General features: G+C 41.0%; 1 protein-coding gene across 4 annotated transcripts in view; it reads left to right on the top strand.

The window, feature by feature from the left end:
• LOC130565118 (cell adhesion molecule DSCAML1) overlaps positions 1 to 15145 on the top strand; it is a 130513-nt gene extending 115368 nt beyond the window's left edge. For 2 of the 4 annotated variants that reach the window (XM_057351682.1, XM_057351684.1), the window contains exons 20-33: positions 255 to 394; positions 3702 to 3855; positions 4840 to 4957; positions 5079 to 5242; positions 5325 to 5423; positions 6400 to 6588; positions 7354 to 7641; positions 7862 to 8017; positions 8613 to 8643; positions 8774 to 8895; positions 9580 to 9732; positions 9831 to 10025; positions 10176 to 10487; positions 11053 to 15145. In XM_057351682.1, coding sequence (XP_057207665.1) covers positions 255 to 394; positions 3702 to 3855; positions 4840 to 4957; positions 5079 to 5242; positions 5325 to 5423; positions 6400 to 6588; positions 7354 to 7641; positions 7862 to 8017; positions 8613 to 8643; positions 8774 to 8895; positions 9580 to 9732; positions 9831 to 10025; positions 10176 to 10487; positions 11053 to 11570 — 2639 coding nt within the window. In that variant the 3' untranslated portion in view covers positions 11571 to 15145. The remainder of the gene's footprint in view (positions 1 to 254; positions 395 to 3701; positions 3856 to 4839; positions 4958 to 5078; positions 5243 to 5324; positions 5424 to 6399; positions 6589 to 7353; positions 7642 to 7861; positions 8018 to 8612; positions 8644 to 8773; positions 8896 to 9579; positions 9733 to 9830; positions 10026 to 10175; positions 10488 to 11052) is intronic. The other 2 variants (XM_057351683.1, XM_057351686.1) reach the window with 1 other exon arrangement.
• The last annotated feature ends 2801 nt before the right edge of the window (positions 15146 to 17946 follow it).

The raw sequence follows: 17946 nt of genomic DNA, 5'->3' as shown, positions 1-17946 counted from the left end.
AGGCTGGGAGACCAGATTGAACCAGCAAAGACCAGCAAACCATTTAGACTGCTTGAGGCATTTTTAAATACAGCTTCTCTCAGAACCTTAAAAGAAAAGTCAAGAATACCTTAAAAAAATCCCAATTTAAACCACATACACACACTATTAATCTCACACACATCATCTTGAGACAAACCTTTTGGTTACAGAGAGTTGAAATATCCCACATGACCATTAATCCAGTTTTGTGCCTCTCATTTTCACTCTCTCAGATCCCGGCCCTCCAGCGGGCATCAAAGCGGTGCCATCCTCTGCCAGCAGTGTGGTGGTATCCTGGCTCCCCCCTATCAAACCCAATGGTATCATCCGCAAATACACAATCTACTGCTCCAGCCCTGGATCAAGCCAACCGGTGAGGCGTACGAAAGGGGAATTGTGTTTTTAACGTCAGTTTTGGCAGTGCCATTGTGTGTTTTAGATTTTTTTATAACAGAGGGCATAACGTCATCGTGTATGTGTTGAATATGCTGTGAGTTTATACGTGAGTGTGTTTTTTTAACACAAATACGTGCTTTATTTTAAATGGGTGTGTGAACAGTACGCGTGCATTTTAGACTCTGTCTGCTTTCTTTCAATTCTAATTAGAAATGTGTGTTTATTTCATCATTTTGTCTATTTGTGTCTGGCTTTGTGGCGAGTGTATTTTTAATCTCTGCATGTGTGAGGTTGCGCTGCAGTATCAGCGAGATGTGTGTGTGCGAGTGTGTGTGTGTGTGTAAACGAGAGGCTCATACTGCAGTGTGTGCATGCAAGCTCACCCTCCCCTTCTCATTTGCATATCTGCGTCTCATCACGTTGCCTAGACAACCTCATCTGTTCATCAGGGACGGCAGGAAACAAGCTGACAGCACACACACAAACACGCGCACACACATCTCACTGGCTCGATCACATTTATAACCACCTCCTCGACAAACACACACACACACGCAAACACACAATTTGTGTACTCTCACACTGAATTAATGTACCTGTCCAGATGTACACATGCTCACTCTCTCTCTCCTTCGCTCATTCACAAATCACTCTCTCTCTCTTTCTCTCTCTCTCTCTGGCCTCTCGCGGAGCACGGGGTGATTACTATGTAAATGAGTGTGAGAGGAAAAGGGGGGGCCGGGGGGTCAGACTCAGCGTGCGGGGAGTACTTTTGTTCCTCTTTTCATTATCTCCCTCTATCGCTCCCCGGATCACCGCTATCTCCACACCGAAGGAATATTTTAATATCCGTTACAGCACTCCAATAATCCCCCCTCCACCTCAACCCCCCCCCACACCTCCCTTACCTGATTCACGCTGACAGAGGAAACGTGGAGGGAAAAGATGAATCGAAACGAACCAGGGAACGAAGATAGCGACCGCAGATCGGTAGATTAAAATCACGTACGAACGAAACAGAAGTCGTGTCGCAAAACCTGGTGAACTTCCTTACCGCATTTTAAAGGCACAATATGTGAGATTTTTACATTAAAGTCAAAAAACAACTAGCACAGTGTAATACTTACATTATCCCAAATGTTTTCAATATTCGCAATTTTAACCACTTTAACTGCCTTTGAAATCATGGCGAAACAGTGAGTCTTGTGATCAAATGTGTTAGTAGTGGTTGTAGCATCTTGCTTATCAATGTGTGTTTCTTGCAAGCCACTCTGTTGGCTTACGTTATAACATATTAGTTTTACATTTAATTTACATCATCCATAAAAATGATTTTTGAGTCGCGTTAGTTTGATTTTCATCAGCAGTGGAGGTAAAGACTACAACTCCCACTATGAGCAGCATCAAAGTACGCCTTTGTTATTGTTTTCAATAAGCAACCTCTAGTAGCAAAAACGACAGTTCACCCAAAAATGAAAATTCTGTCATCATAGTTCACCCTCATGTGTTTCAAAACCTGTTATATGATCTTTCTTCTCTGGAACACAAAATATTATATTTTGAGGAATGTATCTATGCTTTTGTGTCCATTCAATTGAAGTCAACGGGGGCCAATGTTGTTGAGGCACCAGCAGTTTTCAAAATATCTTATTTTGTGTTCTTAAGAAGAATGAAAGTTATACAGGTTTGAAATGATAAGAGTGTGAGTAAATGATGACAGAATTTTCATTTTTGGGTGAACTATTACTTTAAGGCATCTTAGGCACACTTTGCAGCGGCCTTCTAAGATACCTTATTTTGGCTATTTTCTAAATCCACTTTCCATGTTTCTATAGTAGATTACTCGATCGCAGAATGCATTGCGATGAAAAGGGAAGCACATCGAGAGCCAAATCAAATCTTCAGTATCACAAACATCAATGAAACTCATTTTAAATGGGCTATATTACCCAACATTTGTATTAGGTAGCCATTGAGAGAGAGAGTCACAACAACGAAAGTTCAACATTTTCATGTGTCACGTGATTCATGGAGCCTTCAGATAGTTCCAAGAAGTTACGTTTTTTTCTTTTAATTCTTTATATCTTTCATGTTTTATTCATTAAACGACTTACATCTTTAAATGGGTTATTAGTCCACCTCAATTGGTCTGTTTAGCCGCAGCTCCATGCATTACCAGTAACTTCTGGGAACTGTTGAGAGGCTCCATGAACCGCCATGGCTGTGAATTTTTTTTCCCATTAGAGTCTACGGAGTTGACGCAACTCTCTCTTTTAAGCGCTCTGAGTATCGCTAACATTAAGCTGCAGAATTCTTCTGAGGGCACAGTGTCCACGTGGCCTGTATCATTTCACATTGGAGCATATACAGTAGAAGCAACTGACATAGGCGGCAGACAACAAGGCAGCTCACTAGAGTTTGGAACAGTTAGTGAGATGAAGAAAGAAAGTGATGATGAGTATGGAAATATTTCCCACACAAACAAATCCCAACTGTGATGGAAAACATCTCATCCTGAATGAAACAGCTGTGTGTATGTGTGTGAGGGATGTGCTGTACAGAAGTTATGTGTTAGTGTCAAGGCCAAAGGGTACGAGGATGGTACAGTGTGGCAGGATTCAGCATTCGGATGTCTGCGGGCGTCTGCCGCAACAAACGCGTTTGGACAGCAGACGCACGGCTTTCCTAAATGCACAACAAATACGGGGAAACCTCGCAGCGTAGCCTAACCTCGCTGTATTTCTGTGCGTGTTGATACAGGTTTATGCTTTTGTTGTGTGGTGGAGTTCAAGGTGGATATAATAATAGAAATACTCGCGGTAGTGTGTGAGGTGAGCAGCAGATATCTCTCATTAGTCGACTCTATTGTTAGTATTGTATGAGGCTGAGTGAGGGCATTGTCTTTACCTTCTCATACGCTTTTGTAAAGTCCCCTGGGTCTCTCTCTCTCTCTCTCTCTCTCTCTCATTCAGACATATACCTCACATTTTTTTACCTCACAGAAAGAGATACGGCAGAAAACTCTTAGCGTGCTATTTAGAAAACGTTGAGGGTATAGAATAGTGTTTGAATAATCATTTTTTCCAGGTGTCGCGTTGGTAGAACCCAGATCAAACCTAAACACAAGTCATCACCTTATATTTTTAGCTTCAAAAAGCATTATATAAAGCCACACACAGTCTCTGCTAGCACAAATTCTTTCGTTATGTGTTATTGTGCCACAGTAATATTCACGTAACCTTCGGTTCGTTTGAAATGTTTCATTTTGCAATGCCAAATTCCAGGCACCAAGCGAATATGAAGCCAACCCTGAGCTGCTGATATACCGCATCACCCACCTGACCCGGGGTCAGCAGTACCTCATCTGGGCGGCTGCCGTCACCACTGCCGGAAGAGGAAACATCAGCGAGAAGGTCACTGTGGAGCCTGCTGGTAAAGGTGAGTTCTTCCTGGAGTTTAATGGACCAGAAGTGTTGACGTTTGCGAGGACTTAAAGCTGACGGTCAGATCCATGTCAATCACTGAAGATGACTAAAAATAAAAAATACAGACTGGACGAAGGTTCAAAGAAGCAAAGGAGGCTTTCTAGCTGCAATTTTGATTTATTTTATTCAGTGATCATGTTGAATCTAGAAAAATCATATAGTGGGCCAAAGGACCTGAGTGAACACAGTATGTTAAGGGTCAGTGTCTGTGAATGGTTTTCTGATCTCCTCTTTTCTCCTATTAACCTCCATCTGTCCACTCTCCTGATGGATGGAGGGATAAACTGTCGTTTATTATGTGGAGGGGAGTAAAGAAGAGACAATGACCCGGGCCAATATGCCACACAATGGAGGGAAAATGAAGGGGGCAGTTTAATCAATATTTCTCGAGTCGGAAGAAGTGTGTGTGCGCATGTGTTCTATGCATTCAGCACTCATTACTACTCTGAATTTAAGTTTAATACACTCTTTGACAACTGGTTTAAATAGAATTGAATGTTGTGCATCTGTGGTGATGTCATGGCCCACTTTTCCATTGTATTTCCAGTGGGCAAAAGTCATTTATGTGGGTCAATTTTTAAAGGAATTTATGTTGGCAATTTTCAGGGTGCAGTCTGTTGAAAATCATTACGTGAGCCAACTTTGCTTCCCTGACACTGTCAGTGACATCACTTTTTTGGTATAGAGTTTCTGTGATGTGGGAATCTACAATAAAAGAATAAATAGAAGAGATAAACCAATGAGAGTTTAGTAAGCATCTTGGCTAACATTATTGAAAATGCTGAAGGTTCTTTATGTAGTAGAATTAGACTGTTTTGATTTCATGGGAACTTTAATCAGGATGGTTTGAAATCTACACAAAATAATATATAATATCATTTACATTATGCTTTTTTCTGTGTCCTACCGGATCTAAAGTGACTTTTTTTGTCCTCAGCTCCTGCTAAAATCCTGTCCTTCGGTGGGACGGTGACCACTCCATGGATGAAAGAAGTCCGGCTGCCGTGCAGCTCGGTGGGAGAACCGACACCCACCATCAAATGGACCAAAGACAGGTCTGAGATTAGTTTATTATATATATTTGTCTGTTTCTGAAGCATCAGATTTGGTCAGATTAAGCTTTAACTCATAACTTTTGTTAAAAGATGATGTATTCTTCTGATCTGACCTTCACAGTGAGGACACTGCCATCCCGGTCACTCAGGACGGTCACCGTAATATTCTTTCCAATGGTACCCTGGTGTTGCGCTCTGTCAAAGCAGAGGATTCTGGGTACTACACCTGCACGGCCACAAACACGCTGGGATTTGACACCATCATTGTGAACCTGCTGGTGCAAGGTAAAGAATAGCATGCCAGCATTCAACAATGCTTATCATTTCACCACGGATTAGAGTTAAAACTGTGTGTTGTGAATTTCAGTGCCTCCAGATCAACCTCGCTTGACGGTCTCCACCACCTCAACATCTTCTATCACTCTGGCCTGGATACCAGGAGACAACGGAGGAAGCTCCATCAGAGGTACAAGCGCCTGTCCCAAATTCTTTCTTTAGATTTAGAAGCAAGTAAAGTTCTCTTTATACGTGGTATCTCAGTTATTTCTCTTTGACAACAATTAGAACTGAGAGCAAATTGATACTTAGTAAAAAAAGAAAGAGTAATCTCTTTTCTCTTTTTTCCTAGTCTCAGTTTTAAAAGAGATCTCAACAAGGTCTCAAGTAAATAGAGACCTCTATTGAGTATTCTGAGCAACACATAAAATGAAATAAAAAAATGAAATAGTTCCTTTACTCCATCTTTCACAATTTGTTTTCTCTCTAAGGTTTTATTACACATTTTCTCTCTTCTTTGCATCTGTCTGTATATATCTTACTTGGTTTAATCTTTCACTGTGTCACATGACATGTACACGTATCTACAAAGTATCTACCGATCCCTTTTGTTTCACAGCAAATTTGGGTAAAAATGATATGTGCATTATCTGTGTGTAAAGGTTGGAGGTGAATAAAGACGATTCAAGGATGTCAGTGTGTAAATCTTTGATGTGGCACCCTTTATTTTACCATCTGCCAGATCTGAAGAGACAAACCAAATCTGTCCCAATGTTAATGACGGCGGACGCCATATTGTGCTTCTATTTGCATAAGTGTGTTGTCAGCATCTCTCTCTTTCTTTCACTGGCTAACTAATGGTGGTTATCCAGATCAGATCAGCTCTTGGATTGTTACTCTTTGATTAGATTGTGGTGTAAATCGCCATCTAGTGGTGATGCTAGGAATTACTAGATTCCTGAATTTTAAGATTCAAGGATGTTTGATGTTGAATGCAGGCATACTGTGTATTATGTGTTGTATACTACTATTTTTCTTTCTTATAGGCTGTAAAGGATGATGCAATTTTATGGTGTTTACATACTGACAAATAACATGTTTATTGTACCATGTTTTTGTTGTTGAAGCAATTACAGGATTAAAACAAGTGCTGTGTGTGTGTTTAGGTTTCGTGCTGCAGTATTCAGTAGATAACACTGAGGAATGGAAAGATGTCTTCATCAGCTCCAGCGAGCGATCCTTTAAGTTAGACAACCTGAGGTGTGGTACCTGGTACAAAGTCAAACTGGCAGCCAAAAACAGCGTGGGAGCTGGCCGCATTAGTGAGATCATTGAAGCCAAGACTCACGGCAGAGGTGAGGGGGACTATTACGGATTATTTTACATCATTATAGGAACATGGAAACATTATATGAAGAGTTCATTTGCAAACCAGATAACTCAAAACATTCAAAAATCATGTTTTTATTGTGCATTCCAATTAATATCAATCAAACTGCAGTTGGGTTGTTTTGATAGTAATAATAACTTAAAGAAAATACAGCTAGCTAACAAAGTAAAACACAATTAAAACCGCTAACTAACAAAGTAAAACACAATTAAAACATGATAACAATACTGTAAAAACATGATTTTTGAAAACAGTCCACATTTAATGTTAAAGGTCCAGTGTATGACATTTAGCGGTGAGGTTGCGAATTGCAACCAACCGCTCACTCCCCCACACTTTCAAAGCACTGCGGTGGCTGACACAGGACTAAGATGTCATCACGTTTTCCGAAGGAAATAACGTTTTTACGAAATGCGCTCTGTAGAGCAGTTTGTCCATTTAGGGCTACTGTAGAACAATATGGTGAATTCCATGTAAGGGGACCCGCGGTGTATGTAGACAGAAATAGCTCATTCTAAGGTAATAAAAACATAACGCTTCATTATGTACTGTCTTTATACACCTCTGAAGACATAGTTACGTATATTGCATTTCTGTCAATAGATCCTCCAAAAAATGACACACTGCACCTTTAACATTTATAGATTATACTCTGCATCCATGTGTCATGTACTGTATATTATGTAATACATAAAAGAAGCCTTCATGCTGTTTTTGTATTTTCCTGTAGAGCCGCAGTTCAATAAAGACCAGCCTATTTTCACTCACATCAACTCCACCCACGCCCGCCTCAACCTGCAGGGCTGGACGAGCGGTGGCTGTCCCATCACTGCCGTCCTGCTCGATTTTCGTCCCAAAGGCACCTGGGCCTGGCAGAGCGTGCGCACCAATGCTTCGGCCGACATCTTCCTTGCCGAGCTGCGGGAGGCCACCTGGTACGAGCTAAAGATGAAGGCGTGCAACAGCGCTGGCTGCGGCAACCAGAGCTCCCAGTTTGCCACCCTGGATTACGACGGCAGTAAGACAAACTACATGTCAACCTTAAGAGGAGATGATTGGTTGAAACCATTGATGCTGTTCAATCAGGGGCTGCAGTGTGTTCTACTGTACTAGAAAATGTGCATACTGCATACAGTAAAAATAGAAGTTAGTTATTCAGGGAGAGTTATTCGGTAAGAGGCTTTGACGTTATTTGAATGAAATATCTCTTCGCTTCATCTCGTTGCTCTTGTCCACAGGCACTATTCCTCCCATTAAGTCAGCGAGAGGGGAAGGAGACGATGTTAAAAAGCTTTTCTCTATTGGTTGCCCTGTCATTCTGGTCACTCTTGGCATGGCTTTACTCTTCATCATCCGCAGGAAACGTAAGGAAAAGAGACTCAAACGATTAAGAGGTGAGTATTTTAACACAAAAAACACGCACCGTCTTAAAGGAACACTTAAACCAAAGAAAATGAAAATTCTGTCATCATTTACTCACCCTCATGTTGTTCCAAACCTGTATGAGTTATTTCTTTGTTCTGATGAACACAGAGAAAGATATTTGGAAGAATGCTTGTAAGTAAACAGTTCTTAGACCCCATTGACTGCAATAGTAGGAAAAAAATCTTTGTAAACGTCTTGTTGAACACAAAAGAAGATATTTTGAAGAATGTAGGACAGCAAACCGTTCCGGGGCACTTATGACTACCATTGTCACTTTTCCTATTATGGTAGTCAATGGTGACCAAGAACTGTTTGCTTATAAGCATTCTTCCAAATATATTTCTCTGTGTTCATCAGAACAAAGAAATTTATACAGATTTGTGATGACAATTTTTCTTTTTTGGGTGAACATCTAATACCCGATCTGCATAATTTCATGCAAATATGAAAATGTATAACAATATTTAAAACAACACAGACAGCTTGTAGAAATAAATCCTGCCCTCATATTCAGAATAATTTAACATAAGCAATTTAATAAAACAATGTTGTTTGCCTCTACAGATGCTAAGAGCTTGGCTGAGATGCTTATCAGGTAAGGATATAGTAACTAATATATGTATTCATGTTTAAATACATACTTTAGTCCATATTCATTCTCAAAGTTGGATCGGTAAAAGCAGCAGTGGCAATACTTCTTTTGTCTGGTTGTTTTGCACCTGGAGCAGTAAGAACAATCGAAGTTTTGACACCCCAGTGAAAGGCCCACCTCAGGGACCCCGGCTGCATATAGATATCCCCCGCGTGCAACTGCTCATCGAGGACAAAGAGGGAATCAAACAGATAGGTCAGTGTCTGTCGTTTCCTCTCCTGCTTCTCAGATTTCCTCTCATGAGAAAAAGACCCTCGTAATCTCTAATGCGTCGCCTCTGAGGTTTCAGAAGAGATGGCAACTGTGTCACGGATTTGCCAGTGTAGTCTACATTCAAACGTCAGAGATTTCTACACGATCTCACACATTTCTTATCAAATTCTTGTAAGATCAGATCTACGTTATTTGAATGCAATGCACTGAATTGTGAAAGGGTGTTACATATTAAGGGGATAGTTCACCCAAAAATAAAATAATCTGTTTTTACTCACACTCAGGTTGTTTCAAACCTGTATACATTTCTTTGTTCTGCGGAACACTAAGGAAGATATTTGGAAGAATGTCGGTAACCAAACAGATTTCATCCCCCATTTACTGCCATAGTAGGGGAAATAAATACTATGGCAGTCAATGGGGATGAGATATTTTTGGTTACTGACATTCTTACAATTATCTTCCTTTGTGTTTAGCAGAACCCAAAAATATATACAGGTTTGGACAATCTGAGGGTGAAGAAATCATGACAAAAGTTTTATTTTTGGGTGAACTATCCCTTTAATTTGCATACTTCAAGTATGCAAAGCTTTTGAAAGGTGGCAACCTCGTTTCCTTTGGATATGCACACTAATGTTTTGAGTGTTTATCTACTGTGTCCAATAGGTGAAGACAAAGCCACCATTCCTGTGACAGACACTGAGTTCAGCCAATCAGTGAACCCACAGAGCTTCTGCACGGGCGTGTCAGTGCATCACCCCGCCCTTATTCAAAACACCGGCCCTCTGATTGACATGTCAGACATCAGACCAGGAACCAGTATGTTGCATTGTATTCTTATATGATGGATGAAGGATTGATTAAAGATTTTGTTTTAATATATATTATTTTGTGTTACACTTTTTCTGCTCCCTCAGATCCAGTTTCAAGAAAGAGTGTGAAGTCCGCACACAGCACAAGAAACCGGTACTCCAGTCAGTGGACTCTGACCAAATGCCAGGCGTCCACACCGGCTCGTACTCTCACCTCAGATTGGCGGACTGTGGGCTCTCAGCATGGCATAACGGTTACTGAGAGTGACAGCTACAGCGCCAGCCTGTCACAGGACACAGGTCCAATCACACACACTTACACATTCAACATTTAGAGTTTTTATGGTCTTGACGTTACAGATTTTGGCATTTAGCAGACGCTAACACAATGAAACAAAATCTGAGCATTATAAGGTTTAAATTATGTGTTAAATCTTGTTCCATCCTCAGACAAAGGACGTAACAGCATGGTGTCCACCGAGAGCGCGTCTTCCACGTATGAGGAGTTGGCCCGAGCGTACGAGCACGCTAAGCTCGAGGAGCACCTGCAGCACGCCAAGTTCGAGATCACCGAGTGCTTCATCTCAGACAGCTCATCTGATCAGATGACCACCGGCACCAACGACAACGCCGACAGCATGACCTCCATGAGCACGCCGTCTGAACCGGGCATCTGCCGCTTTACTGCCTCCCCGCCTAAACCGCAGGACTATGACCGCGGCAAGAACGTGGCAGTGCCCATTCCACACCGCGCCAACAAGAGTGAGTGCTGGAGTCATGGTGCCGGTTTAGATACTATTTCTATATTTAAACACTAAACATGATTAGTATTAGAAAAATATTTAAAAGAAACCATATTAAATATTTGTTTATTGTTTTTATATTTTTAAATACTAAAACAATAACTATTTTTCTCTAAGTAATACTGAGAACATTTAGTGTTAATTGTATTTATATTTTGAAATACTAAAACATTAAATATTTTTCTCTAACTATTACTAATAATATTGTAGCGTTGCTGCAAAATGACCAGACGTTTTTTCGGCTCATCGTTTTTATTAACAACTGGGAAATTAACAGGGTTATTGTTCTAGCCCTAACCCACGCCCTACATCAAACCAACTTCCCACTCTCAGAAACACAGCCCTCCCCTCACTCAGCCCCACCCCCTATCACCAGTCTGAAGGATACAGGGAGTAAATTACATTACACATTAACCTAGAGAACATTGTAAACCAAATAACATCCATAACAAATTAAAATTACATTACAATATTTTAGTATGTTCAGTCATTTTTGTGCTGACACCTCTCTCTCTTTCCTGCAGGTGAGTACTGTAACCTCCCCCTGTACATGAAGACGGACCCTTTCTTCCGGAAGCAGGCCGAGCTGCACGACCCCTGCCCTGTTGTTCCGCCCCGTGAGGCTTCCATCAGGAGCCTGGCCGCCCGGGCCTACCACACGCAGGGCCGCCACATGACATTGGACCCCTCCAAGCAGCAGGCCCTAACGCTGGGCCACGGCGGCCTGAGCAGCCTGACCAGCTCCGGAGCCTCCGGTACATCAGGCCCGGCCTCGAGCGGGGCCGCTGGGAGCTCCAGCATCTGCTCAGGCACGGCCACCTTGCCCCAGAGGACTCTTACTATGCCCAGCACCTCCTCCACCTCCTTGGTCCCTAGCGGGGCGGCCACCGCAGGTGCGGCAGCAAGCGGGTGCTCGGCGGGGGGCGGCGGTTCCAAGGTCGGAGGATCCAGGGACTCTCTGCTAGAGAGCAGCTCATCCGGCCTGGGCAGACTACAAAAGCAGAATGCTGGGGCGTACTCCAAATCCTACACGCTGGTGTAGCTCACACACATGTACACATACAGTACGTTCACACGCACCTGGAGTCTGTCCGGCGCCGGACAGGGGCGTAACTGAGCATTGGCGGGACTTTTACAGCACAGGGGTCTCTCTCTCTCTCTCTCTCTCTCTCTCTCTCTCTCTCCGTTTCTCTATTCCTGTTTGACACATTTTTCTCAAGGCTTTGTTCACACTGCACACAAATCCGATTTTGTTTTGCAAAGCTGAATCGACTGCGATGTGCAGTCAATATCTGTCAAAATCTCGCGTTCGCATGCTACCAGAAGACTAGCTGTTAACACCGAATTTTTTTTTTTTACTTTAAACTCACAAGGTGCATGGGAAAACATCTGCTCTTAATCTGATTTCAAGTGGTTTGGAACAGGTTTGTAAACATCAGATTTTTGTTTTGCAATTCAATTGCAAAAAAAAAAAATGAATTTGTGTTGCCCATCTGAACAAAGCCAAATCTGCCTTTCTTTTTAGATCTTTCTTGTTCGCTCACTTTCCTGCCTTCTTCCTGGATTAAATATGCCAAACCACGGGACCCTTTCCCTCACTTTGCCTTCTTTTCTCTCTTCAATTTGTTTTTGGTTTCGTACTCTCTCTCTCTCTCCCGTTCTACTTCTCTTACTGTCAAAGACACCTTGGACCTTATGCACGAAACGCTTTCCATGTGCACTTGTTCATTTGATTTCTTGACAACAGGAAAAAGCGACGGTTTTAAGAGGTATATTGTTTCACATTAATCTGTCTAGATGTTTTTAGACTGTCGAAAGTGTCTCTTTTTTATGTCTTGCATAACGCATTGCCTCGGAAAGCTTATGCATAAAAGAATCCACCACGGTGTCCGTCTTTCTCCCCTTCTGACTGGTCTGGAAAAGACAAGCTCGAAGATGACAGCCTTGACCGCCTGAATCGAGTCTTTGGGATTTTTTCATGCAATTGATTACACAGTACAGAGTGTTATTGACTATTTTGTAAACAAACAGAAAAAAATGTGGAAAAAAATGTCTGGAGCCATTTTCACAGCGGGTGTGGGGTTACTGTGTTTTTTTTTTTTTTTGGTTTTCTATTTTAATGTCAAGGGGCAGAGGAGAATACACGAAGGGTAGACGGAATCCTCCTCGCGACTTCCTTCGATATGAAAGAACGGCTCGTTCTGCTGTTTGTTTGTTCGTTTGACTGTATGATGCCATATATTTATCACCCCCTCCTCACCCCAAACCCAGACCTCCCACAAAACGTCACCAGTTCTTCTGTCTCACTGTGAACGCCTAACAGCCTCTCCTGGACGGACCGAGCGAAGGCGGGAAGCGTACGTGAGCTAGTGAGTACATAGAGGCAGTTAGAAACGAGAGCCGATTATAAAGAGGGAGAGATATCTGCCGTCGCTGTGTAGCTTTTCTGCATTTGCTAATCGTTTCTCTTTATTCTTTGCTTTTCTTCCCCACGCGAAGACTCTAGCGGTCTTCCTATTCAAAAGTCGTAGAGACCGTAGCTTTAGGTAGTGCAGGGGTGGAGGGATCGAGCGAAATGCAAGAGGGGGAGACGAGAGAACGAATCGAACGACCCTCCATCGTTCGCTCGGTTTCCGAAGCAAAGCCCCGTGACAGAGAAACTTCCAAAAATCGAACAAACTCTCCCAATGATTTCAATGGAAAAAGTACTACATCAGGGCTCCTGCAATACGAAAGAAAAATAAGAATATATTGCAATGTTTGTTGTCAAAATATATACATATATATTTCTATCTAAAGATATAGTAAATATATACGTGGTGAGAGCAGAGATTTAAATGCCATATCTAATTGAAACAGAAAAATTTTATTTTAAAAAAAGATTTGAAGACAATCGCTCAGTGGGGGTGCAGCAGTAAGCGAGGGAGTCGATCACGAACGGGTAACAAAACTAAGAGAGGTCGAATAAAAGAACAGCCGAGAGTTAGTTCGGGAGGTCAGTCTTTGAGATTGGCATTGGCGCCATCGCCTAAACCAACTTCCTCTCAGTCAGGCTGTATTGTATGTGTGCGTGTGGGGTTAACCACTTCACAGATGAGATATTTATGGTTGTCGAACACACTCTCTGCTTAGAAACAATGGAAGTTCGCCATTGCAACTCCAGCTTCAAGTGTCGTTGGGATCCATTCACGGCACGCACCGACGACTAGTTTAAAATACCCATAGTGCTTTGAGCTTTTAGTGAAATTGAGCATCTGAGCTTGCTACATTTGAGTTCACATTACCCCTCCAGACTAGACGCAACAAATTCTTCAGACTAGGGACATCGTGTTGGGTTAAAATTGAGACGTCTCAACGGTTATATATCTTGAGTTTGTTTGTGGCATATGGAAAATACATGGTTTGATTGAACAGATGTTTTATTGGTGGCTTGGCTATAAGATTGTGTGCCCAAAGTTTGTGTAGGGTGAATTTGATAACCCAGATCTAACCCACGGAGTTGCGCAGAATGTGAACTTTCTAACGCGTTCTAAAAACAGTGAAAGAAGTATGTCTTATTGCTGCTCAAAAGCCCACTGACTGGGTAATTATTGTTGCCCAGTGCATTTTGCCATGAACGTGTTTCATTAGGATTAGGCCGATATCTATATCAGTATTCATGCCTGTTCAGGTAAAACATCTTGTGAACTATAACACCACCGCCAGAAAGCCCCCATATTCCTCGTGCTGACTTAAAAAATATTTTTATGTTGTTGTTGCATTATTTATAAAAAAAAATGTATGTATCCAACTTAGTTTTTGCTATATGATGTTTTAAGTTGAATAAATGCAGTTGTGTTGCGCAACGGGGCGGGCCTGTTTAGCCATTCGAATCAGGGACCCCCAAGCTCCAACCAATCACAGGAGAAGCTGTGTGGATATTGGGCGGAGTCAGGAACAGAACTCCATCCCCACATGCCTGTTTCCCCTCCCACATTATCCGATTAGCCCCTTTTCCTCAACCAACTAAAAGAATCCTGCTTATACGTAAGACCTCCCTGTCAGCAGAATTTCTAATCTACAAATAAAGACTCTTGTATATATGAAACTGTTTTGTATAAATAATTACTATTTTCGACATCTCCATTAGCAACCAGGGCACAATTATAAGTTTGGGTAAAGGTATAAATGTGAGGGGATTAAAAAGACAAAATCTAACAAGTATACTTTACACCTTGATTTTTGAATGGGGCACATAAACACAGACCTGAAGATGTCTGGTGTTTGATTTGATTTTGATTTGTTTCCTTTTTATAATTTGTCTTATATTCATTTATGTTGTTGGTTGTTTTGTTTGTTTTTACTTTCGTTTCTACCTTTTTGGTTAACTTGAAGAAAAATGGCATTGCATGCTCTGAATATTTTGCTGGTTATTAAAAGAAAATGAAAAAGGAGACAAATGACTAAAAGGGAAAAAAGTTTAAACATGTGGAGGGATTACTAAACTTTTATGGAAAAGTTGCTTCAATTTGCAATTGCTTGTGTTTAAATATACCGTTTTTTTCTATGAAAACTAAGAAAAAAAAACAGAAAAAGAGTACTCCAACACCTTGTGCAATAAAGCTATCTTTCTATGAATGCTGCCTTGTTCCTTGGGTATTTTTTGGTCACACAGTAGTATTTAACTACTCGGTACAATGATTAAACGTACAGATGCATATGTACTGTATATGTGCCACTTCGCAAGATGTAAACACTGGTCCAGAAGCCCTTCCAGTTTGTTTTTATTTATTTTAGTATTATTATAAATCTTGCATATGTATTGTAATAAAATGTTAAACATTCCGTCATAAATGTTCTGTTGATTGTATTTTGTTTAAACATTTGTGTAGCGTTAAAAAAACAGGAAGTTATTCCGGACCAGCTTTGATTATGTCGTTTGAAGTGGTCTATACAAGTAACTTGTACTGTATACAAGTTCACATTAAGTATAGTTAAGGGGTTCTTTCTGCCCTTATACTGAACAATTGTTTCTTGTTTAGATGTTCTGCTAAAATTTTGTCAACAAAATGACAAAGATGTCAAATTGGTCATGTGGAGACTGAATTGTTTCTTACTTTTCGGCTTTGCTTTCACAAGCTCACCAGTAGAGGGAACAGTGAGATCATATTTGAGAAGACGACCTGGGTTTAACAAACCTTTATTAAATGGGATTTTATGTTACCGTTGCAATTTTTAGAAGTCCCATTTTTATTTACATTAGCTGTCATTTTACTGGTGGCATCCCACCTACACAAACATTCACAGAAAGTGTAACAATTACATTGAGAGTATATTTTTGTTACAGCTGTTGTCAGTTGTAAACATAGGAATTACATAAATCAGAAAAAAATACTCTTAAATTTAAAGGGAATTCTTGTATCATTCATAATTTACTCAATTTATTTAAGTCTGTATAAAAAAAAATTCCGCAGAACTCAAAAGAAGATATTTTGAAGATGTCGGTAACCTAACAACATTGATCTCCATTGACTCCCAATATATGGACACAAAACCACATTTCTCAAAATATCTTCTGTTGTGTTACACAGAAAAAAACAGTCCTAAAGAAGTACTGAATGAGAGAATATGAGAATAAATCGTCACAGATTTGTTTCTATTTTTGGGTGCACTGTCCCTTTAAATTTAAAAAAAGTTTAAAGACTGTTATGGCAAGGGTTTGTTTTAGAATTATTAGTAATTATTAACCAGGTCTATAGCTAGGAATTCCCTGTGTGTTCCACTGACTAGAGTGGAAAACGTAAGTTGTTTGTCAATATCACACAAAGCAATGATTCCTTTATCACACAATTCAATGTAATACATGTATATAGGGATCCTACAACGATAAGCCTCCCTCAATACATTAAAGTCCGGGTAAAGAGAATTCTGAGAATCGTTTCTAAACACATTATAGATGTTAGAAATGTATTGCTGAATCACATTACAAAGACTCAGAAGTATGTAGTACTGAATTGTTGAGTTAAACTGTTAAACAGTTTTTCACCAATTCTCTGTTGAGGATTTTTTGGGCGGGGCTAAAACGGGGGATCGATGACGCAATGGAGCGTCCGAGCATGCATGGCCCCTCCCCTATCACTAGAGTGCCTAGCATCAGGTGTCTACTCAATCACGAGCTCAGGGTTGTAAGCTTTTCGCACACGCTTTCAGGCTCTCTGTCACGGTCCTGCCCTCTTGTTTCTGAATTTCTAGTCGTGTGGCAGGATCGGGACAGAGCCCTTAGGTTTTATGTGAGAAAGCCATGAGTTGTTTATGTTTTGACATCTCGTGTGCTTTCTCGTGTCTTGTCATTGGCCCCACCCCTCTCGTTTCATGTATTGCTTCCCTGCTGTGTCTGATGTTTCCTACCTGCCTTGTGTAATTATCCCTCGTTTGTCTCTCCTATAAATGCCCTCATGTTTCTTTGTCCTGTGCTCGTGTATTGTATATGGTTCTTGTCTGTATGCTTACCTCTGTGCTTTATGTTCAAAGTTCCCTGTCCCATGCTTGTTTCCTGTTCCTGGTGGTTCCGTGAGTCTAGTTATTGTTAGTTCATTGTAGTTTTGTCTAGTGTGGTGTTAGTCTTTGTAGTTGAGTTTAGTCAGTTTATGTTCCTGTTTTATGATTTCCATTATTATCGTGTCTTGTTTTCCCCACTGTGGGTTTTTTGTTTTGCGTGTCTTGTTTAAATAAAATCTCTATCAACCCCGCCTGCCTGCAATTGGGTTCTTTCCACGAGAATCGTGACACTCTCACTCAGCCCAACTAAACAAATATCACGCCAAATAACAAGCAAATGGTAAAGCAGATGCGAACGGAAGGAGGATCACTGCGCGTTATCGCAATTTTTCTGAAAAAATGTCCTGTCAAGCACCTTTTCACATCTAACCAATGACGGAGACCTGTCGTTTCCATAACAACATGCGAAGAAAGTGATTGGTCGAGAAGGCTCAAGCTCGAAAAAATAAAATGGCGGCCAAAACACCAGCTGGAGCATAGTTTTGTGTAAATGTAAGTTTAATTTTCATTTTCAATAGCTTTTGATTGCATTTCTAGTGAGAAATTAGTATTGTAGTTTTTAAATATGTGATTGGTTATAGCAAATACGCTCTCTGTTTATAATTCAAATAGACTTCTGTTACGCTGCCTATGAAGCCTGTCTCTCTAAGCTGCCTCCGTGCACAAATGGTATCTTTGAACATTGCCGGGTGCTATTTGTAACCAACTCGCTCTGGGTTCGGGCTAATACCGGGCCCGGATCCTTCTCCCCGGACAGCACGCCAAATACGCATACCTTTTAACCTACTCGTGAATGATCTATTGATGAATATCGAGTGTTTTTCAATTCAAATCCTCCCATAAAACGTATTCACATAATTCACATAGCCTACTGGGCTGGG

This window comes from Triplophysa rosa, linkage group LG14 (assembly GCF_024868665.1).
Source record: "Triplophysa rosa linkage group LG14, Trosa_1v2, whole genome shotgun sequence".
In the NCBI taxonomy this organism is placed as follows: domain Eukaryota; kingdom Metazoa; phylum Chordata; class Actinopteri; order Cypriniformes; family Nemacheilidae; genus Triplophysa; species Triplophysa rosa.
Note: the sequence above shows the minus strand (reverse complement) of the source record. Positions and strands in the feature narration are given on the sequence as shown.